This window comes from Fonsecaea pedrosoi (genome assembly GCF_000835455.1).
Source record: "Fonsecaea pedrosoi CBS 271.37 unplaced genomic scaffold supercont1.3, whole genome shotgun sequence".
NCBI classification, from domain to species: Eukaryota; Fungi; Ascomycota; class Eurotiomycetes; order Chaetothyriales; family Herpotrichiellaceae; genus Fonsecaea; species Fonsecaea pedrosoi.
Window position 1 is genome coordinate 4,996,380 of NW_013550613.1, and position 20,200 is coordinate 5,016,579.

General features: G+C 50.6%; 8 protein-coding genes across 8 annotated transcripts; 2 read left to right on the plus strand and 6 right to left on the minus strand.

The window, feature by feature from the left end:
• Positions 1-589: 589 nt before the first annotated feature.
• Positions 590-2,686, minus strand: Z517_05746 (uncharacterized protein; the record flags this gene model as incomplete). The annotated part of the gene is made up of 1 exon (XM_013431072.1): positions 590-2,686. One exon carries the CDS (start codon positions 2,684-2,686, stop codon positions 590-592), a length of 2,097 nt encoding a protein of 698 aa, XP_013286526.1.
• Positions 2,687-3,581: 895 nt separating this feature from the next.
• Positions 3,582-5,709, minus strand: Z517_05747 (uncharacterized protein; the record flags this gene model as incomplete). The annotated part of the gene is made up of 6 exons (XM_013431073.1): positions 3,582-4,224; positions 4,290-4,723; positions 4,779-5,128; positions 5,212-5,286; positions 5,342-5,386; positions 5,445-5,709. 6 exons carry the CDS (start codon positions 5,707-5,709, stop codon positions 3,582-3,584), a joined length of 1,812 nt encoding a protein of 603 aa, XP_013286527.1.
• A 2,285-nt stretch (positions 5,710-7,994) lies between these two features.
• Z517_05748 (uncharacterized protein) lies at positions 7,995-9,002 on the minus strand (the record flags this gene model as incomplete). Its single annotated transcript, XM_013431074.1, has 1 exon — positions 7,995-9,002. The coding sequence occupies one exon, from the start codon at positions 9,000-9,002 to the stop codon at positions 7,995-7,997; it is 1,008 nt and encodes a 335-aa protein (XP_013286528.1).
• A 1,055-nt stretch (positions 9,003-10,057) lies between these two features.
• On the plus strand, positions 10,058-10,908 carry Z517_05749 (uncharacterized protein; the record flags this gene model as incomplete). Its single annotated transcript, XM_013431075.1, has 4 exons — positions 10,058-10,295; positions 10,358-10,491; positions 10,546-10,636; positions 10,685-10,908. The coding sequence occupies 4 exons, from the start codon at positions 10,058-10,060 to the stop codon at positions 10,906-10,908; spliced, it is 687 nt and encodes a 228-aa protein (XP_013286529.1).
• A 1,008-nt stretch (positions 10,909-11,916) lies between these two features.
• On the minus strand, positions 11,917-13,059 carry Z517_05750 (L-lactate dehydrogenase; the record flags this gene model as incomplete). Its single annotated transcript, XM_013431076.1, has 4 exons — positions 11,917-12,303; positions 12,362-12,648; positions 12,707-12,798; positions 12,851-13,059. 4 exons carry the CDS (start codon positions 13,057-13,059, stop codon positions 11,917-11,919), a joined length of 975 nt encoding a protein of 324 aa, XP_013286530.1.
• A 602-nt stretch (positions 13,060-13,661) lies between these two features.
• Z517_05751 (uncharacterized protein) lies at positions 13,662-15,160 on the minus strand (the record flags this gene model as incomplete). The annotated part of the gene is made up of 2 exons (XM_013431077.1): positions 13,662-15,088; positions 15,142-15,160. The coding sequence occupies 2 exons, from the start codon at positions 15,158-15,160 to the stop codon at positions 13,662-13,664; spliced, it is 1,446 nt and encodes a 481-aa protein (XP_013286531.1).
• Positions 15,161-15,548: 388 nt separating this feature from the next.
• Positions 15,549-17,247, minus strand: Z517_05752 (uncharacterized protein; the record flags this gene model as incomplete). The annotated part of the gene is made up of 5 exons (XM_013431078.1): positions 15,549-15,747; positions 15,801-15,844; positions 15,902-16,705; positions 16,756-17,003; positions 17,067-17,247. 5 exons carry the CDS (start codon positions 17,245-17,247, stop codon positions 15,549-15,551), a joined length of 1,476 nt encoding a protein of 491 aa, XP_013286532.1.
• A 582-nt stretch (positions 17,248-17,829) lies between these two features.
• Positions 17,830-19,761, plus strand: Z517_05753 (uncharacterized protein; the record flags this gene model as incomplete). Its single annotated transcript, XM_013431079.1, has 7 exons — positions 17,830-17,902; positions 18,002-18,278; positions 18,329-18,377; positions 18,440-18,662; positions 18,714-19,050; positions 19,104-19,612; positions 19,664-19,761. 7 exons carry the CDS (start codon positions 17,830-17,832, stop codon positions 19,759-19,761), a joined length of 1,566 nt encoding a protein of 521 aa, XP_013286533.1.
• Between the last annotated feature and the right edge of the window lie 439 nt (positions 19,762-20,200).

Here is a 20,200-nt window from a genome sequence, read left to right on the forward strand (position 1 = left end):
ATTACGGCACAATACTTTGTTCACCACATCTGTAGCCGAAAATCCCAGGCGTCAATTATGGAGGAGACGAAACCTTTCCGGAGGACATCCGTTGGCTGAATCCGTCCATCCTTTTGAGTCCGTCGTCGCAATATCTGGGCGGCGGCTTTCACTGTCACTGTCGATTTGCGATTTCGTCTCGCTGCGAAGGGGTTTTGGTATAGCAATGGATACAGCATTGGAAAAGAGCAAGCTGGCGCATGGGCGAGGCAACATGGAGCGATCATAAATAAGATACCCACATACGCAACTCTGCCAATTTTATTTCTCCTTAGCTTTGTGACTTTCTTATTCCAATCTCGAAAGGAGTCGTATCGAAATCATTGGCTACGGTGAACTATAATAAATGCAGACTCTTCAGGATGAGATGCAGAATTGGCCCCGTGATTCGGTCAACTCCATAGATACCGCGTATCCTGAGATTTTATCTATACCGATTCTATGGGGACGTTAACCGCTTTCCAAGCTTTCCATGTCAACATAACCAAGGGTGTGTGTGTGAAAAAGCCTATACTCAAACATTTAAGAAGCACAAAGACTCTAAGTGTTTTCATAGTTTGCTCCTCAAATCCTGTCTCTCGTCCTTTCTGAACAGCGTCTTGGAATCTGGGTATGGATCAAACACCACGTTGTTCAGCGGATTCAACTCACTCGCCCGGTGGAACATGTCCTCGTACACATTGCCATCGTATCTTCCGAGGGATGAATCGAGTTGCCAGTCGGAGAACTTCCACGCATCGACCAATCGAACAGCATGGGGGCGGATCTCCTCGAGCAGTTTCATCACCGTCTTTGTGCGTGCCAACGTAATTTGGCGAACCGTCACTGCGGCGGATGAGTAGAATTCTGATGCTTCGCGTTCAAGTGTATGCAGAGCATACAGACGGAACAACTTGTGCAACAACGTCACCGTGTATTCGTCCAATTGTTTCTTGGTGGCCTGATCCTGCAACGCGTCATGGAAGTTCTTGACGATCATATACTGGGCGTGTGCTGTGGACAAACGCCAGAAGTCCACAAGCAAGGAGTTCCAGGATTGCTTGTCCTCATCGCGGTGACGAAGAGCCTCAAAAGTCAAGAAGGAAACACGCCATGCGAATGCTGCGACCAGGTCTTCGTCGTTGCCAATCACATCGAATGCACAGCCAATGTCGCGACGGCGGATGAAATCAGTCAGAATCCGTGTGGTGTCATTCTTTGCCGCCTTACCAGCGAGAACGCTCCGGGCAGATTTCAAGAGGTATCGGGACACTTGCTGCGTGAGCATGTAGTTGTCGCCCTCCCAAGTCACTGTGGGAAGATAGTCCGCGTACCATGCACCGATACCAGCGAAGGACGAGTACCCATGACCGCCGCAGGCGCGACGACAAACTTCCAGGCCCTCCGCCGCGGTGGTGGAACCGTAGGCTTTCAAGGCGCAACTTGTGGAATGTAAGTCGGCCAGAAGATCGGTGCCTGGATTAAGCTCCTCTGGTCCTGGTCCCCGAGTGGAGTCGGATAGCTTGCCAGCATCACCGGCGCTCATGCGTTTCTGGTTTTCCTGATACAATCGGATCATGCTCTTGCCTGTGAAGTGGAGGGCGTAGGTTGCTGCGAGCAACGGTAGCAGTCGAATCTGGACCATGGTGTAGTTGAGAACCTGATTTTCACCGGGTTCGTGGATATCCCGATCTTGGAATTGTCGTCGCACGGCACAGTAACGGGTGGCAATGGTGACGCCACGGGCCAGGGTAGAACCCGCTTGCAGGACGATGGTGCTTCGAACGAAGGTGAGGGTACCGTAGACGAGAGAAGGATTTGAAGGTCGGACGTATTTGTTGGTGTTGGGATCGACCCTCGAGAAGCGAGCCAGCATATTGACGTGTGGAATTTTGACGTTCTTGAATAAGAGGAAACCATTATCCATGGTGTTGTATCCAAACTTTGGGCCAATATCACCGACGTGAACGCCGGGGAGCGGTTGATGAGTTTCCAGATCCCTGACCTGTACCACGAAAGGATGAGGGCCGTATGATTTGCCGTCGATGAACAGTTGTGCCATGACAATGGCATAGTTGGCAGTTCTTCCAAGCGAGCCAATCCACCACTTTGAGGCAGTGAGGTATGGCGAATTGATTGTGAAAGTCTTGTCGTCGGAGTTCCAGGTAGCGGTGGTCTCCAATCCCCTGACATTCGAGCCGTGACCAAGTTCAGTCTGAGCATAGCAGCCAATAATCTTATACGCCTCCGCCTTGTCTAGGAAGAGCTTGTGCTGTTCGGGAGTACCTTGCTCGCGCAGAGTGACAACGAACATGCTCGCATGCAGGCCATAAGGAGTTGGCTCGCTGATTAGATCATTGGCTGTCTGGTATTCATCTCTTGACCATTTGTGTTTGACCTCCAACTGATGCAGTCTCTTCCCTCTGGCCAACGCCGCTTCAATCCGGCTGATTCTCCCTCGAAAGTAGTTTTGTGACTTGTCGAAAACAGGATCGGCTTGAAGGATCCTAAGAATACGTTCATTTCTCTCGAGGTTCTCCCGTGTAAACATGAAATCGGCGAGCTGATCAACATCGAGGCTGGATTTGGCTCTCTCTTGGGAGAGCAGCTCGGAACCTTGAGGACCAGACGGTTTGAGGGCCTTGACCCATTCTGGATTCGTAGGCATCTCGAGGGAGTTTCGGAGGCACCGGAAAGCGATTAGAAACAAAGATAGGGACAGGAAGAAGCCAGTCTGCTTGAATCAAGGGCTTCAAGGGAAGGGGAAGATTGGTATTTAAGCTGCTCACTGCCCTTGAAGCAAGCAGGTGTCATGATCGGGCCAAAATTATCATCGCCAGGTTTGGAAGGTCAAGCCTTGTCCAGATGCCTCGGTTCAAATCGTCGATTCACCCTCTTCAGCTTCTTTGAGGGATTAGTGAGCCCCCCGCCCCACGTATTTTAACGAACTTCGTGCGTAACTCAAGCCTGCGGCAGATGCTTCGGTTACCCAGCTCCATTCCCATTGAGCGCGATGGAAATTGCCAAGAGCCTGTCCATACAAGTACCTTGATGTTGATGGGTATATCGAGCTGCGTTCGCCACCTCCACGCTCGGGCACACTCGGAGTATAAGATGGTGAGGAAACCCATTCACTACAAAGCTGGGCGTCTGAATCGACTGGAATTTTGCCTCGGTCGACGAGACTGACCACGACGCGAGCGTTCATTGCCTTTCGGGATTGACCACTGATTGTCGGTCGGTGTCAGAAGGCCTGGCTCGTACCATTTGGTTCCACCGAACAACCTCCTTTCTCAGGAGACTCAGTAGATGAGGATCAAGATTGCGTTCTGTTACTTTCGTCTATTTCACTACATGAGCACGGTTACCGCGGTGACTCTCGAAAGTACGGCATAAACTCGGATGGTAGCATCATTCAGTAGCTGAAATAGAGCACTCAGTCCGTGGGACGTGGGAGAAGTGTTCTCAGGGGTCGCAGAGATAGCACCAAAGAGGCTGCGGATCAGCGACAATCCCTTCAGAGATTTTCGCAAGTTTCACTATCTAACTTGCCCATGTCCAGTTTATTTCTTCTCGTCGATTGTATGCGGTAGAGGCTCACTGATCGAGACCTCCTCGACATCCTTTTGCGCCACCACAAAACCCTCGGGTAACGAGTTGAGTTCATCCTCCTGCTGGTCAAGCGACCAGAATTGCCAGATGAACAAGCAGCCACCAACAAAGGCAACCACAGCAAACACACCGTAGTTCCAGACCAGCAACGGATCACCCGAAAGACGATTCAAAGCCTCGGCGATAGCAGCCGAGATGGCGTTTGTGAAGAGAGCGATAGCCTGAACTAGAGAGCGCATATTCTTGGGCGCTTTGGAATATGCATACTCCAGGGATGTGATCGACGCGAAGATCTCGGAGAGGGCAATGAGAACATAGCAACCCGTTTGAATCCAGACGTTGAGAGGCGCCGGGTTGACAGAGCCATCGTCATTGAAGCAGCTGTTGGCCTGGTACCCGCATGGTGATTTCTTATAGATGTAAAACTGAACAACTGCAGCCCATATCATGGCTGCCGCCGCAAGCCAAAAGCCCGCAGTAATTTTTTTCAGTGCAGTGAAGTTGAAGCCCAATTTTCGCAGACCAGGGTAGAGGAACGAGTCGCAGAGGGGGATGAAGATAATCAGGGCGAAAGGGTCGAGGTTGTTGACAACACTACAAGAAACTCCAGTCAGCATGTGTGCAGATGCACCACATAACAGGGCAGAAGATGAACTTACTCGTTGGGCACACCGTTCAGCTTCATTGTGCCTGCTTGAGCAGTAAAGTTGTTGGTCAATTGACCGTATGCAAGCCAGTAAAGCGGGTAGTAACAGAAGACCGCGCAGGCAGCAAAGCCACGGCGGACTTCGTCCACCCAAGCATCATCAAACGTCATCCACACGGGCCGTTGGGAGGGCTGAATATTGGAAGGCTTCACTGCTTCCCAAATCGAACCGTTGCTGGTATGCTTCCACATGGTGACTGGGTTGAAAGACCAGCGACCCTTCATTCCGTAGACGAGGCAGCGGGCGGCCTTGGTTACGACGGATCCAGCTGGTGGTCTTTGCTGATAGCGGTTGCGTCCCCACCACATGACAAAAGGAGTCGTTAGGAAGGCTAGGAGAGGGAGCAGGAACGAAAGCCAGAACCCCACATATTTCTCGGCGTAGACCTAGGCATAATGGTGAGCTTTGGATGGCAAGCACAGTTCTCAGAGGGGAACATACCATGCCAATTTGGCCAACAAGTGCGCCAATGTTGATGAAGAGGTAGAAGTAATGATATATCCTGCTCTGCGTGATGATGGGATCTACAATCACGCGTTCTCCGGAGGACAACGTCTTGACAAAGACTCTGGTCACATCGATTTGTTCGACGATCAAAGGCGAGATATTGGGTTTGAAACTACCAGTCCCAAATCCCATGATGATCAGACCGAGCATAAAAACGGCATAGCAAGCGGTGGTGTTGGTGATGACTGGTGGGATAGCAGAAATAACGAGGACGATGTGACCGATGATAGCAATAGCAATAGACACGCAGATGGTCTTGTATCTTCCCCAGTGTTCATCGGCCACTGTCTCGAGTTAGCCTCGCCCTGAAATCTTGAGTGGCCGGGGCATGAAAAGCCTATGGTGACACCAGCGAAAGGGGACTTACTGTAGGCACCAAGAAGGGGCACACAATACACCCAGAAGGTGTTGAAGGTATTGATGCCATTGGCGGTCCGAGGACCTTGACCCAGAGCACCAGAGATACCCTGGTCGGAGCCACCACCAGCCCCAGGTACCATTCGGCGCGGAGAGTGGAAGAGAGTGGTTCACAAAGTTGGAGTCTGGAATGGATGTTTAGTGGCCTGTAAAAACAGCAGATATTTCATTTTTGAGGCATACAAACAATCTGGGTTCCGTAGTAGGAGAAACGCTCGCAAAGCTCCACAAAGGCGACCGTGTACACTGACCATGGAATGGGCGCGGCAACTCGGCGAAGAGCATTGGGTCCATGAAGCTCCTCTTGTGTAGGAGCATTGTCATATTCTGAGTGGCGGCGAACGAACTGCACAACTTCATTCTTGGTGGTGGTGCCTTGACGGCCATTGTCGGCCTCCAGGTGTTGCAGACCACCGGCCCTGGCAGTCTCAGCGTTGTCAACAGGCATGGTGAGGGACCAGTGGAGAGAAATGTGAGTATGAGGAGTGGTGTATCTCTGACCGAGTCCGTGGGCGTCTGAAGGTCTTTATAGGTACAGCGGTATGACGAGGTGCCATTTCACAGGCTGGTAGGGGCGAAGGACGAGATGGCGAAAGAAGGACGAGGATGGTAGCATCCGTTCAGCGAATGTACTTATCGGCGGCAACATGATGGGCATTTCTGGACAATACTATTCCCCAGCGATATGTGGCAGCTATTTGTCGGATATTTGGATGAGCTCGTCTCAGGTTACACTCTTCCCTTCTCTTTGATGTCGGGACGGCACCTACAAACGAGGGGTTTGTATCCACGATTTGAGAGTTCAGCCGTGGCAACGGCGGGCCATGAGCGAAATAGGGAGTTAAGCTTCCTTGGCAACTGTCGACTGTACTAGACCTGTTAGGGGTGAAGCACCCGACTCAGGCAAACAGGCTCGATCTCTAATCTGATTGACCAGACAACCTGCGGCAGAACAAAATTCCTTCCAAGCTCTCTTGTCGACTTTATTCGCCGGCCACGTCCGATGGCTACCTCTTTGGCACCGACATTTTGTTGTGACAAGTCAACAAGTTGCCCCTTTCTTCCGTGCGAGAATGGCCAGCTCGCTCTATCTCTTGGCGAGGCCAGGGGGTTCGAAATCCTCGTTGACATATAGTCCTCTTGATCCGAGTCAAAGCCGTTCTCATCCTCCATCTTTCACTTTCCTGTAACCTTTTCTTGCACGGCAGCCGCACTCGCAACTCTGCATGTCAGCCATACCTCGTATCAGTACCTGGAAAATTTTCGAGGGCAACACCAGGGTTCTGAGGCTAGAGCGGTAGAACGAGGGATTTATCTCCCGCCGACGTGGACTTCACAACATACTTAGCCACCCAAGGTTGCTCCTCTACGTTTGTGGCAGAAGTTGCGTTAGCTGCCAAAAGGTGCGATCACTTGTCGCGAGCGCGTCAAATCGCGATTGACAATGCTAGTGCCGGTGAGGACGGGTGATCTAGAAGGCTTAAGAGGAAGAGCAAGGTCCTCGCTGTATGTCTCAATAAGACCTCAGGTGGACAAACTGGCAACGAACCTGAAATACTGGAGTTTCCAGTCAAATTCCTGCTGGCAATGGATATGCCACAAATTTCCCATCAGGCTCCATTTTGTGGCGGAGCTCTTTGAGCACTGAACAGTGTAGTCCTGCTCTTTGCGTTAGATGGATCGCGAGTCGAGAACAAATTGCTCGGCCTTAAGTCTGCCTTTCCACTTTGAAAGACTGCTGACTCTTAGCCGAGGCAACGCAAAAGGGAAAGAAGTTGCACGATCATTGACTACAACGCATTCTCCCTGATTCTTATGTTGGAGATCTAGTTGCTTTTCCATTCAATGCTGAGATTTCTCGTAGCTTTGAGTCTGGCTGCCATTCTTCACAATGAAGGAAGACCAGTTGGATGTGCCGGAGGAGCCTAGCTGAGCCTCCTGTTCGTCTCTCGTTTTCCAAAATAAGGAGACAAACTCATGGACCCTGGTCTGAAGCCTCGACCAAGCCCGAAGCTCTTTCCCTCCAGCATCCGTTTCAAGTTGCGGGAGTTCGCGATGTCAGGCCAAAATATGATGCACGTGAGAAGGAGCAGCTGGATATTTTGGAGGATGGTACAGCATACCTGAAAGATCTTCGATGCCCGTGTTGAGCCTGGTCCACAGCCTCCCCCAAACGATCCTGTGCGCAAGAACCCCCCTGGCACCGTCATAGTGAGATGGAGCTGGCCAGAGCCGGTAACATAGAGGTGACATGATTCCTAACACCTCGCCTGAGGACGGACCACAAAGTATCTACTGTCCGTTTTTGTTTCGCCCTCTACATGGCGCTGGCTTGGACAACCACAGACAGTCCATCGGGAAGACTTGTCTCTGCAAAACGATCTCTTGTGTATATCAATCAGGGTTACCTTGGTTCACTGTTATAAACACCGGGGGCTGAGGGATTAAGAGCCAAGCAATGCATTCTGATAAACTAACTAATTCAGCAATTTTCAAATACTTAACGAGAGTTTGTATTTCAGCTTCCTTCTCCCATGACCATTGCTATATCACAGCAATGATGATCTCGAGTTGAAAAGTCCCCTGATTTTCGTTGTCCCTTTACATCGCCAGATTTTGATGCTCGCCAATTGTTCTTCCAGAGAAACAAAAGGCTGGGTTTACGTCTATCACCACAGATTCCTTTGTTGAGGCCTTCTGATATTTTGTGCCTGATATCGTTGCACCCCGTGCTTAATTCGCGAGAAGCGGGAGAGCGATGGGACCAGCACCAGCGGTAGCTCCCCGAAGAGTAGCAGTGGCATCTTGGGATTCGTCACTTGCCGCATTCCAGTAGATCGAGTAGAAACCCGCGCTGTTCGAGTCATCGTCGGTGAGGATGAGACCTCTCTTGGCGACTTTGTTAGCCGATACCTCGCCGTCAGCTAGAAAGACCTTGTTGGCTGAGACCGGGCCATCGGCCGGGTCGCTGGCGAGTATGAGACGTCTTTTGAGGACCTTATTAGCCGAAGCCTGGCCCTCAGCTAGAAAAGCCTTGTTGACAGATGACTCGCCATCGGCAAGGAATATCCTGTTCGCCAATGCCTCGCCGTCGGCTTGAGAGATCTTATTAACCGATGCCTCGCCATCGGCAGGGTTGCTGGCAATGATGAGACCCCTCTTGAAGACCTTGTTGGCAGTGATGAGGTCGCTGTCATTCTCATCCGCAGACTGAACATACGCAAACGCGAAGACAGACGGGGAGAGAGCATCAGCTGGATCATTTGCAAGCCGAAGGTCACGTTTGAAGACCTTATTGGCCGTGGATTCGCCGTCAGCTAGAAAGATCTTGTTGGCAGTGATGAGGTCGCTGCTATTCTCCTCGGCAGGCTGTAAGTATGCGAACGCGAAGACGGATGGCGACAGAGCATCCTCTTGTGACTCGCGTCTGAAGACTTTGTTGGCTGCCAGTTCTCCATCGGCTGCTCCATTGGGAGTACCAAGCGGAAGGGCGATAGGAGTACCGACTGGAGTCCCGGCAAGTCTTTTGGCAGTTGGAGTACCAACTGGAGTTACAGCAGGTGTTTTGGCAATTGGAGTACCAACTGGAGTTCCAGCAAGTCGTATGGCAATGGGAGTTCCAGCATTGGAGAGCTCTTGGTTCTGAGCCTCGCGAGCGAGCTCCGCGGGAGCAAGAGGAGCAGCGAGTGTTTGAGAAAAAAGAACGCCGGCAAGGGCTGAGAGAATGACTCCGGTCTTCATTGTGGAAAAGTGTTTGTTTGTTTTGTTGTAAGAGGTTGCCTCTGGTTGGAACGTGAATAATGAATGTTTTGGTGCCTTTGCTTGTTGGTGCGTATGAGAAGTAATTGTTGAGAGAGAGGAAGGATGTCTCTACTTATAGCCTTTCATCTCCCTCTCCAGACGACTTGCTTTCGATATACACTGCTTTGATTTTCCATTCAAGTTGGAACTGCCAAGTAGGTTTTGTGGTATCAAGAAGGACGTTTGCCCAGCAATTGCAGAGGTCGCATGAGGAGTGGAATCCATGATGGCGAGACCTCTCAACTACCATGAGGTACCTGCAAAGTTTGCGAAGATTGAATTGCACGATCAACGCGAGAGTGAACGTTTCGTTGTAGCGGGCTGAGTGGAGGAATACCAGCCTCGTTCGCTTCCGTCGCAACCAATCGCAAAGATGCCAATATGCCAAGATCTTTGTGATGCCAAGAGAGCCAAGGTGCCAAGCCCATGCGAGGCCTGGGGTTGCACCAGCCATGACGATATCATCGCAGAATGCTCAGCTGACAATTTACCCTATTATCCGATAGTCACATCGCATTCCTTGTCCCTCCTCCCAAGGATTCCAGAACATTTCTCTGCGTCTTCGAATGCTTGTTCGGCCACTCTTTGTCGAAATATTACTGACAAGTCCGCGGCATATTCCAACGAGAGACACAGTGATGCGACAATGTGGCACAGTCATGCGAATTCCAGGCGTCGGGAGCTGAGAGGAGCTCTCTATGTGCATGTCCATTGTCACCGACAAGAGGTGTGAAGAGTATAAACTAGATTTTGCGTCGCGAGCAGTGGGACGTATGTGCATCAAGATTCTGGACCTTTTTCGACTCCTGCCCACGACCAAACCATGAAGCCAGTTGAGCTTTCCTTAGAGATACCTTTTCATTCGGACAATCAATCCACTCCATTCCTCTACACGACACAAAATGTCAAGAAACAAACGAATAGACAGGTCTGCATATCGATAATAATCTGCGCCTATGTCCTCGTGGGTTTCGCTGCTCTTTTGACCTATACATATGGCCTTATATCTTTCTTGGGGAGCGACCAACACTGTAGCAGACAGCTGTCTACATACTGTAAGGACATCTAATGGGACCTATTCGACCAGTCTGCTAAGAAGTCTAGCTCCGGCGCTCTTCTCTGTGGGCACCTATCAGGAGGTCATGTTCCACGGCGAGCTGTTTAACGACAATGGTGGATTTCGTGGTCCCCCAAGCCCTGAGCGTGATGCCGCGTGGGACAGAATCACTCCAGGTATGCTTACTATCTCCACCAACCCAGAGACGTTGACGTGCACTTACATTAAGTCCAAATAGAGGACCCATTTCCCATTTCAGCCTCTGAAGTTGTCAAGGTTGGGAAATCCTTGGAGTCTTCAATCAGATACCCCGACGACAAAGGCGGCCAGTATGCTGCCAATCTAGAGGTTTTCCACCAGTTACACTGCCTGGTGAGCTTTCTCATCATTGGCTGTCGAAGAGTGTTTATGTAACCAATGTACCAGAATCTTCTGCGGAAAGCGACTCATTTCGAATATTACGCCGACAAAGAGATTATGTTCAAGACAACACCTCATATGATCCAGGAGCACCTTGGTAAGTCGAGCCGTTCTCGCCAAAGAGCGACACTAAGTACGCATGCAGATCATTGTATCGACATGCTCCGCATCAGTCTGCAATGCACGAGTGATCTCACACTCATAACCTTCAACGCGTCAACGCCTGAATTTCCCATGGCAGAGTATATACCTGACTTCTACACGAACCACAGATGCAGAAACTTCGAACAAACTTTGGATTGGTACAATGATCGCCGGATACCTCTGCATTTGCCGAGCACCCATGACATGTCAGATGAACGGCCTTGACCACATTCCTCGGCTGCATTCACTGGATATGTGTTGAAACTGCTCGCAATAGTTGGGTACATGCTCCACATCGGCTACAGCTCGAATGGAAACACTCCGTTTCATATGGTCCGCAACTATTTGTTCCAGCAATGTGTTCTAGAGCACGCTCCACCGTCCCTCGTTTGCAACTACGTTAGATATCACGCCATTCGGTATTAACGTGTGGCCTTCTTCGCTTAAATAGAGGCCAAGGTAACGAGAGAGGCGGTGGCAAGGAGTGAAACTTCGACATAGCCAGAACAAAGTTTTCTCTTGTTATTGCGATTACAACGCTTGTAGGTTACATTAGGCGGATCAGCCAAAGCAGGACTGTAGGGTATTGCGAGGGCTGGAACACTAAGGGAACAGTCAAACACCTCTGGGAGAGCGGTCCACACACATACTCTTTAGTGTGGTGCGTTGCAGTGGGGAGACCGCATGGGCTCCGTGGTGGTTGAGTGCGCACAGAACGTTCTTACTGGGATCAATTGAGGAACTACTTTCTTCACCATCTTGTGCACGCAGATAAAGAATGAGTACTGAAAAGCTTGGAGGTAGCACGAATAATCGCCGCGCCTTGTATCCCACCATCAAAGCACTAGCTTCAAGGAATTCGATAAGGCCTTAATAACCCAATTTCACCACCAGAACCACTTCGGTCAAAACAATACGCCCCTGTACGAACCCCGAAATACAAATCTTTATCGCATTCCCGTGGAGAATTATGACAATGACAGGCCTCTGTGCATCGTGAGGGAAATATTGTCAGTTTCAGACGAATCCACCTTGAACGATACACACTGCCCAAACCGCCTCTTTCGTGCTTCCATAAACACCTCCACCGAAGCTGTCATGTCAGAAGCTCCTCCATTTGTCTTTTCGAAACGCTCCAGGCTTCTTTGGTGCTGGCTGAGCGTTAAGCGCAGATTACCTCGCAGGCAAAGGAAATGAGAGTTGGTCAGTGCAGGTCGCGGTAATCTTTGGCCGCTACAGCTGAGTCGCTTCCGCTTCTTGAATCAGCTTTTTCAAGGCGTCGGCACTCTTGACTAGAAGCATCCTCTCCTCTTGATTCAGGGGGATGCTGAGGGATCTGACTATTCCCCGTCGTCCTAGGACGACCGGTAAACTCAAGCAGCATCCTAGCTGGTCAACCCAGTGAGAAATGGGACGAACATTTCGTTGATCAAATAGAATCGATTTGCAGATAGCCGCGCTCAGAGCGCCGATGCCGTAAGCTGTCGCCCCTTTGGCTTCAATGATCTTTGCTGCCTTGTCTTTTGTCTCCAACGCAACGGCCTTGCGGTCAATGAACGCTCCTGGTGGCAGACAATGATCCAGCGGCACGGCACCGATGGTGACGCAAGACCAAGCAACCTGTAGCTTCTGATCAGCTCAACAACACCGAGGTGGTCTTTGGTCCGTGACGTCATACCATCTGTGATTCTCCATGTTCACCAAGGACATAGGCATCGACGCTGCCTGCGTCGACTCCCAGCTTTGCAGCCAGGATGCCTCTCAGTCTTGCAGTGTCGAGGAAAGTCCCGCTGCCGATGATCTGACCTTGAGGTAGCCCGGAGAACTTCTGGCAGAAGTAGGTTAGTATGTCCACAGGATTTGCCACGAGAAGAATGACTGTGTCCTCGCGGAATGGTTTCATATCATCTGTAGCAGACTTCAGAATTGCCAGGTTACGACCCAGTAAATCGGTCCGTGATTCGCCTAGAAGAGGTTATGATCAGTGGACATTAGCATGGAATTCAGCAAATGGCGTCGCTACCTTGTCTCTGTTTTGCACCCGCGCTGATGACCACGATATCGCATTGTCCAGCCTCCCTGTGTGTTGCAGACCGTATTCTGACTCCGCCGCCACTGTCGATTGATTAGTTAGTCGAGCGTCGGGCCACGCATCAATTTAACGAACCCAACAGCGCCATGATAAGTGGTGGTATCTTCGAGGTCTCTGACTTGCGCATCTCGTTGTTTGGTATTCGGGTCAACCAGAAGAATCTCGCTTGCAACTGGGTTCAAGATAAGGCAGAGTGCTATTGCTGAGCCTACGCTTCCAGCACCGAGGATAGCAATGCGCGATCTGCCAGTGACCACCTCGGGATCCATTGGTGTAGGCTCCATTCCGGTGAATTTGATCAGATTCACAACGGGTTTAACCGAATGTATTGTTGAATCTAAAAGTTGGCAGACAAGGTTGGAAGTGGCAGATGACGAGGCTGGGAGAAGAAAAAGGGCTCAAGGCTCCGACGCGGTCCCACAGTACAAAATTTAAGAAGATGAAGGTATATCGTTTGGAAAGTGGGATGATTTCGTAGCTATCGTCGATTTGTCCTCCCATTACAGGGTTTACAAGGAGGGGTAAAGACTTGGTACGATGGAGTGCCTCTATGAGACTGCGTGATTCCTGTTGCCCCGCTCATTGGCTCTTAAACATGGCGAGTTGCAGGTAGACCTCTTTCATGCCAGAAATAATCGAAACCTTGAATGCACACACAAGTGCAAAATCTAAACTTCGAAGGGCGCTTTGAAGTGCAAAGTCTCACGTGTAAACTGATTTTCCTAATGACGGGGGAGTAGGCGGTGATTGCGTAAATTCCGACGAGGAAGACCTCGACAGACAGCCCATTTGACTTGACGTCAGCGTAAGGATGCAGCCTCTTCACATTATCGCAGACTACCTTGGAATTCAAAGCGGGGTGTAGTAGAAGACCTTCTGACCCTTGTCAGATTATGAAGACAGGCATGACTTCTGGTAGAATCTCAGTCCACCTTCTCTCCGATTGGACCTTCCAGAACTCCTGCAACGCTGCAAGTGCAGTCGGGATGTTATGGAATCGGGTGCGCGAGAAGACCTCTTGCAGTCGCATAGTGAAGAAGTCGCGATGTTCCAGTGTCGAACTCTCCGCTGCGGCGATAAAGTAGACCCAGACAAGCGTATGATGTCCTGGTGTAGTGGGTTGAATCCGTTCACACAGACCTTTCAGGCGAGCGAGATCTGCAACAGTCTCACTGTGAGGTGGACCGCTTGTGACACGCTTCAAGTATATGTTGCAGGCCATATGTATGGCAGACTTATATAACCCGATCTGGGGTGCAAGCATAGGGTGAAAAATGGCTGCGTTGGAGATGAACTCAAAGTACGCTGCTGGTCGGGCGCTCAGGGTCAGAGTCCCAGAGCTCTCTCCTAAGAGCGGCTGGGCAAAGAGAGTCATCATACGAGTCTGCTCCATCAGGAATGAGTGCATTACGCTGTTTCGGCCATCCCTTGTGTTCGCAGCGGCGAGGTGCTGAAGGATCTTGAACAAGTAGGGTAAGTTGGTACCGCCGGTGATGGTCTCGCCGGTTAACAGGATAATTATCGTGGTCCAAGCGGAAATGTCGAGGAGATCGGCTTGAGTGGATGTGCGTATGCGCAGCTCAGAGATGATCGACTGAAAGCCTGCTTCAGCACGAGACTGCAATCCCGGCTGTTGATAAGCGAGGTGCTGCATCGCGACGACGCATACTGCAGACCTGACAAGATGATCTTCAAAGGCAAGTGGCAGTATAAGATCACGATAGCCGTTGAATTTGCCGTCCAAGACCACCATCACCGGTGCAATTGTTGATGAAAAATGTGCGAATAATTCTCGATACTGCGGACCGACAAGCTGGAGGGGTGGTGAAACCTGATTGGGGCAGACTCCGTGCTGATGTGTCGAGTTGCATAAAAGGCAGACTATGGGTTCGAGCAATAACTCTGACGAGGCCGCAGTAAATGCTCTCATGAAAGATAGATGCTGCTCGCTGTCTGCAATGTCTGCAATGTCAGCGGACAAAGTTGGCAAGTTATGATCGCCTTCTGAAAGCAGTTCTGTGTCCTCATAACCACGGGATTCTATCACCGGGTCGGCTTGGGTGAGTGTCGAAGTCGTGGTGCCATCTGGCCACAATAGGACCGGCGTGGTCCTGTGCTCCAGCGGCCCTTGAGTACTTGCGGCCTGGTCGATTGGAATTGTGCGGCCCGTAAATCTGCCGCGTGAAGCTATACCATCATTGAACCTGTATCGGATCCCGTACCCGGGGCAGTCAAGACCCTTCCGCAAGCACTTGTTGCATTTTGGACGGGACTGGTCGCACTTGATGCGTCGCCGCGAGCAATTGTGGCAACCTATACGGTCGTTCAGCACGGATGTCGGGCTCGGAAGCACACGACGAACTCACCTATAAGCTCCTTCGGCATTTTATCTGTGGGCATCGAGGAACACTGCCATGCTTTGACATGGAGCCATGGTGAGCAGGACTCTGTGTAGCGAGATTGGTGGATGATTAGGCGAACACGAGGAGAACATTTGATGGCGAGGAATTCGGATGTGCTGGAGGTTGCAATGGAGTGAGTCTCTTGCGAATTCCTTCATCCGAGAACTCGTTGCACTGCGCCACTACGCCACAATCACGTGCGGCCCGAGGATCAGCCACTTTTATGCACAGCCTCAATTTCTGTCACATTATCGTGACGGAAAAGAGCTCGATATTTTAGGGTACCTTAACACCTACATGTCATGCCATATACGGTACTGTATGCTTGTGCTTCGGCGATGAAAACTCTCATACTGCCCTCTTATCCTCCGCTACAAATGGCTTGTTCTCGAAACTGGCTGCAGCTCCTGTCGAACTGTCAATGCCGCTTCAGTTCCCGATTGAATGGCGCCATCGATAAAACTCCTCCATCCTCCCGCAGCCCAATCCGAGTTAGCAAACAGCACGGATCCCTGCCTCCTCCTGAGAGCCTCAAGGTACTGCACCTCCATACCTGGCCTATACCACACCCTGAACACTGTTAGCAGTGATGGTCTGGGTCACGTCAAGGGGATTCTCCTTACCATGCTCCCTTGGCGAATTCATCCTTAGACCAGTTGTGGAATACCTATGTGGAACTGGTCAGCTTCACTTCCCCTGGGACCTGAGTTGATTTCACACTCACAACACGGTCAACCTCCATAGGGCCAAACTCCTTAATAGCCCCGAGGGTCTGATCGATGTCCTCATCGGCATGCATATGATTGGCATCACATCCAAAAAAGACACAGTGAGTTTTTCCTGCCGGGGTTGTGCCATCTGCCACTCCGATAACGAGTTTATTATGAGGATACGTGACGCCGCTCCAAGACCTCATCTCTGGGTCTTTAACTTCTGCATGGACCTTGACACATTGATTGACATGCTTCAATGCAGCAGCCTCGCGCTTCGCTTGATCCAGTGGCGGGTTGAATTCAATGTTCTCGAGTACGTTCAACGGCGCCGTGCAAATGACCTTTTTCGCCAAAAAACGTTGGCCGTCCTTTGTCCTGACTTCTACCAAACCTTTTGAGAAATCGACCGCCGCCACAGGTGTGTTGAAAGAGTATGAAAGATTGCCGCTTATCAGTGCTTCCTCGAAAAAGCGTCTTGCGAAGCCAGATTGACCACACTTCAACTTGAAAACAATGATGGTGTCCAGAAGCGTTTTGTAGTCGTAATTGGCTGCGGCCCACCACCGGAGAAAGTCAAGGAATGCCGAATTTTCCCTCGTTCCACCACTGCAAAGGAGCACAAAGGCTTCGATAGCGTGCCTCTCGTCGCTGGAAAGATCGTGGCTTATTTGGGCTATTCTCTCTGCTACCGACAGGTTGGAATACTTGAACACATCTTCGTTCCAGTATGCGTTAAAAGGGAAAGGCATGATGGTCCTCCCAAGGTTGCCGTCGACATTGACGAATTTCTCTATTGCCCGAGCGAAAAGAGCATCCTGGACAGGGTAAGTCAGCATAAAAGACTTGAGGCCTGCGCCGGACTCACCTCTTCTTCGTGACTCATGTTCCTGGTCCCTGCGGCTGTCTTGAAGGTGAAGAAATTGTTCTTCTTACTGTAGTCGGTAGAATGCACTAGCTGGTCCTTCATCCCATACCTTGACAGTTCACGATAGACATGTGGCTGAAACCAATGAACCCATGTGCCTCCCATTTCGTAAGGATATCCGTCAATATCGGATGACCAGGTTCGGCCTCCAATTCTGTCTCGGCCTTCTAGCAACAGTGTTTTCAAGCCTGTGTGTTGGTTAGCAGAAGGAAGGTGGGTTGAACGAGGTCTTTCAGCTCAACCAAACTGACCGGCAATTGATGTGTCTCTGGCCGCTGTGAGCCCTGTATATCCTGCGCCGATAACAATCACATCAAGCGAGTCTTTGGGATTTCGAATCATGTGTGACGGTTCCACCACTGCAATTGTTGGGATGCCAGCTTGGAGCCCCGTACCAGGGGTCCAATGCCAACCTTCTCGTGATCTGTGCATGTTTCCTCTTTGATTATAGTACTGGTACTGTTGATAAAGTGGCCTTGCTGGGAGATAGGGAATGTCTTCTACATACTTGTGCAGGGGCGCGTAGAAATAAATAGGTTATGAAGGCAACAGTGCGAAATTCCGCTGCCGGCCTGCTCTGTCGTTTTAGGCAACAGAGAACGGGACTCTATTACTCCTTTTGATGTGAAACGGATCGAGAAGTAGACGTCTGATAAACATATCATCGTCTTGGAGCATTCATTGGTTTGAGTGGAGTGGCAAAGGGAATGCACTTTCGTCCGGGCTTCCCCTTCCGGAAAATAAAGTTTGGCTCAGAGCAGCCCACGGAAGCGCTTACCTAGAGCGGTTAGAGCACTCACTTAACATTCCCTTCTAGGACTGCCAAGTCTGGGGTCCGGGGTGGAGGGTCAACGGGCCCATTCCGCATGTCTGTATCTTTGCACTACAAACGTTCGTCCATGTGTCTATTAAAGCGATGGAAGCTCATGTTTTTCGACGCGGACTTGATGAATGACCTTTGTCTCACCAACTGCGCCCTGTCCTTATCAACTAGTAGCACCTCAGACCAACAAGATGAGATCCGTTGAGACAGAGAAGGTCGGAAATCATGCGTACGGAACCCAACCCTTCGATCGGCTTGAACAAGGTATGAACAGAGCCCCATTCTCTCATGCGGCTTTGCTATAGCTGCTTCCACGCAGTCTAACAGATATGGGTGACTGACAAGTTTCTCATATAACCGCAGTTGAGACTCAGCACCAAGGCACATTCCGAACGGTTGAACTCTCCGCATTGGGCCTTCGTCAAGAGACCCAGAGGGACATTGGACCCCTCGATACCATCTGTGTTGGTTGGAATATCTGCAACAGTTGGGCTGGAGTGGCAGCCACTTTGGCCTTGACAATTGCTCAAGGGGGTTCTGTGACCCTCATTTATGGTGTCGTTGTTTGTTTCATCATGGTCGGGTGCAGCGGATTAACTATGGGAGAGCTTGCATCGGTCTATCCGACTGCTGGGGGCCAGTAAGTCTCGCTGCCTTTATAGAGCTGGACGGGACTAGAACTTGTTGCAGGTATCATTGGACTTCTATATTGGCACCTCCAAAGGCCAGTCGTTTCTTGGTATGGTGCTCATTGCTCTGCTGAACCCAGAAGTGTTAGTACTCTGCTAATTGCGCGGATAGAGCTATGCGTGCGGCATCACCAATGCTTATGCCTGGATTGCTACCACAGCCGGCATCGCCATCATTGTCCCGCAGGTCATCCTGGCTATGGTCGTCCACTATCAACCTGACTACGTGGCTCAAACCTGGCATTACTTCCTCCTTTATCAAGTCGTTAATTTCCTGGTTTGCATGCACAATATCTTCTCATTGAAGAAGACCATGTGGGTCAATGATGTTTCATGTAAGTCACGGTCTTTGTTGTCTATTAGCATTTTGTTGATTCGTGCGACAGTTGTGATCACCTTGACAGGTTTCGTCACGATAATCATTACCTGCCTGGCTCGAGCACCCCATAAGCAGAGCAGCGAGTTCGTTTGGACCAACTTTGTGAACGAAAGCGGCTGGCCTGCTGGCATCAGCTTTCTGACGGGACTGGTATCACCAAATTACATGTACGCAGGCATTGACGGTGCAATCCATCTTGCCGAAGAGTGCAAACAGGCCGAGAAGGTTGTCCCGAGGGCTATCGTCAGCACCTTAACAATTGGATTCATCACAAGTTTCATGTTCGCGGTGTCAATGACATACTGTATTGCAGACTTCGACGCCGTACTTGGTACCCCTACTGGGTGAGGAGACGCATATGATCCCCGTACATAGTACGATTGCTAATGCAGCGTAGGTTTCCAATCTATGAGATCTGGTTACAAGCGACCAGATCTAGTACCGCAGCCACGATCTTCATGGCCATTCTCCTCACAGCAGCCACAGTGGCACTCATTGCCGTTCAGCAAACAGCTTCACGCCTGACGTGGTCACTTGCACGAGATGAGGCTTTGATCTGGTCCAGATTTCTCGGTCATGTTCATCCATCTCTGCAAGTTCCAGTCTGGGCGCTCCTGGCCAACAATACCATTGTATTCATCATCGGCTTCATCTTCCTCGGATCTTCGACGGCTTTCAATGCCTTTATCGGGACGGGTCTGATCCTGCAACAAGCTACGTATGCAATTCCAGCTGCCCTGCTGATGTATAGGAGGCGGTCTTCGATGTATCTGCCTATCAACAGGCCATTCAAGCTGTTCAGCCCGGTTGGCTGGGTTGTCAACCTCTCTACCGTCGCCTTCGCTATCGTGGTCTTGATCTTCTACGATTTCCCGGTTGTCATCCCGGTAAGCGGTTCAAACATGAGTAAGTCTGCCACAGTTACAGGTCGGTATTTGCCAACTGACTCCGTGTAAGATTATACATCTGCTGTGATTGGGGTTATGGCACTGTTTGCGGCACTCAACTGGGTACTTTTTGCGCGAAGGTCGTACCATGGCCCAAGATTGGACTAAAGGAGACGAACCGTCAGTACTAGTAGCCCGAAAGCCCAGCACGGAAATGACCGGGATCAATAGTGTCAGAGGTGGCTTTTTGTAGTCGATGCTTTTCCTTTGAACTATGCTTGCGCGACTGCTGAGTTGAGTCTTGAAGCATTTTATCACATCAGCAGAGGCGAACAAGAGATCCTACATGATATATCTCCTGGGAAAGCATTGCAAACATCGATGCGAGGTTCTCCATGGTCTGACTCACAAGTAGGTCGTCATGTAGTCTCGCACTCTCGAATTGCCTTATAGATGGTTTTCAGACTACGCAGACGCCCATCCCACCCGTCATGAGTGGTGGTCTGCATACCCCCGGGCCCCTGACGGCTGTGATATCGGTTGTTCTGGGGTAAATTCTCCTCTAAATCATCCTCCAATAACCCTGCCTCTTTCATGTTGGTCATCG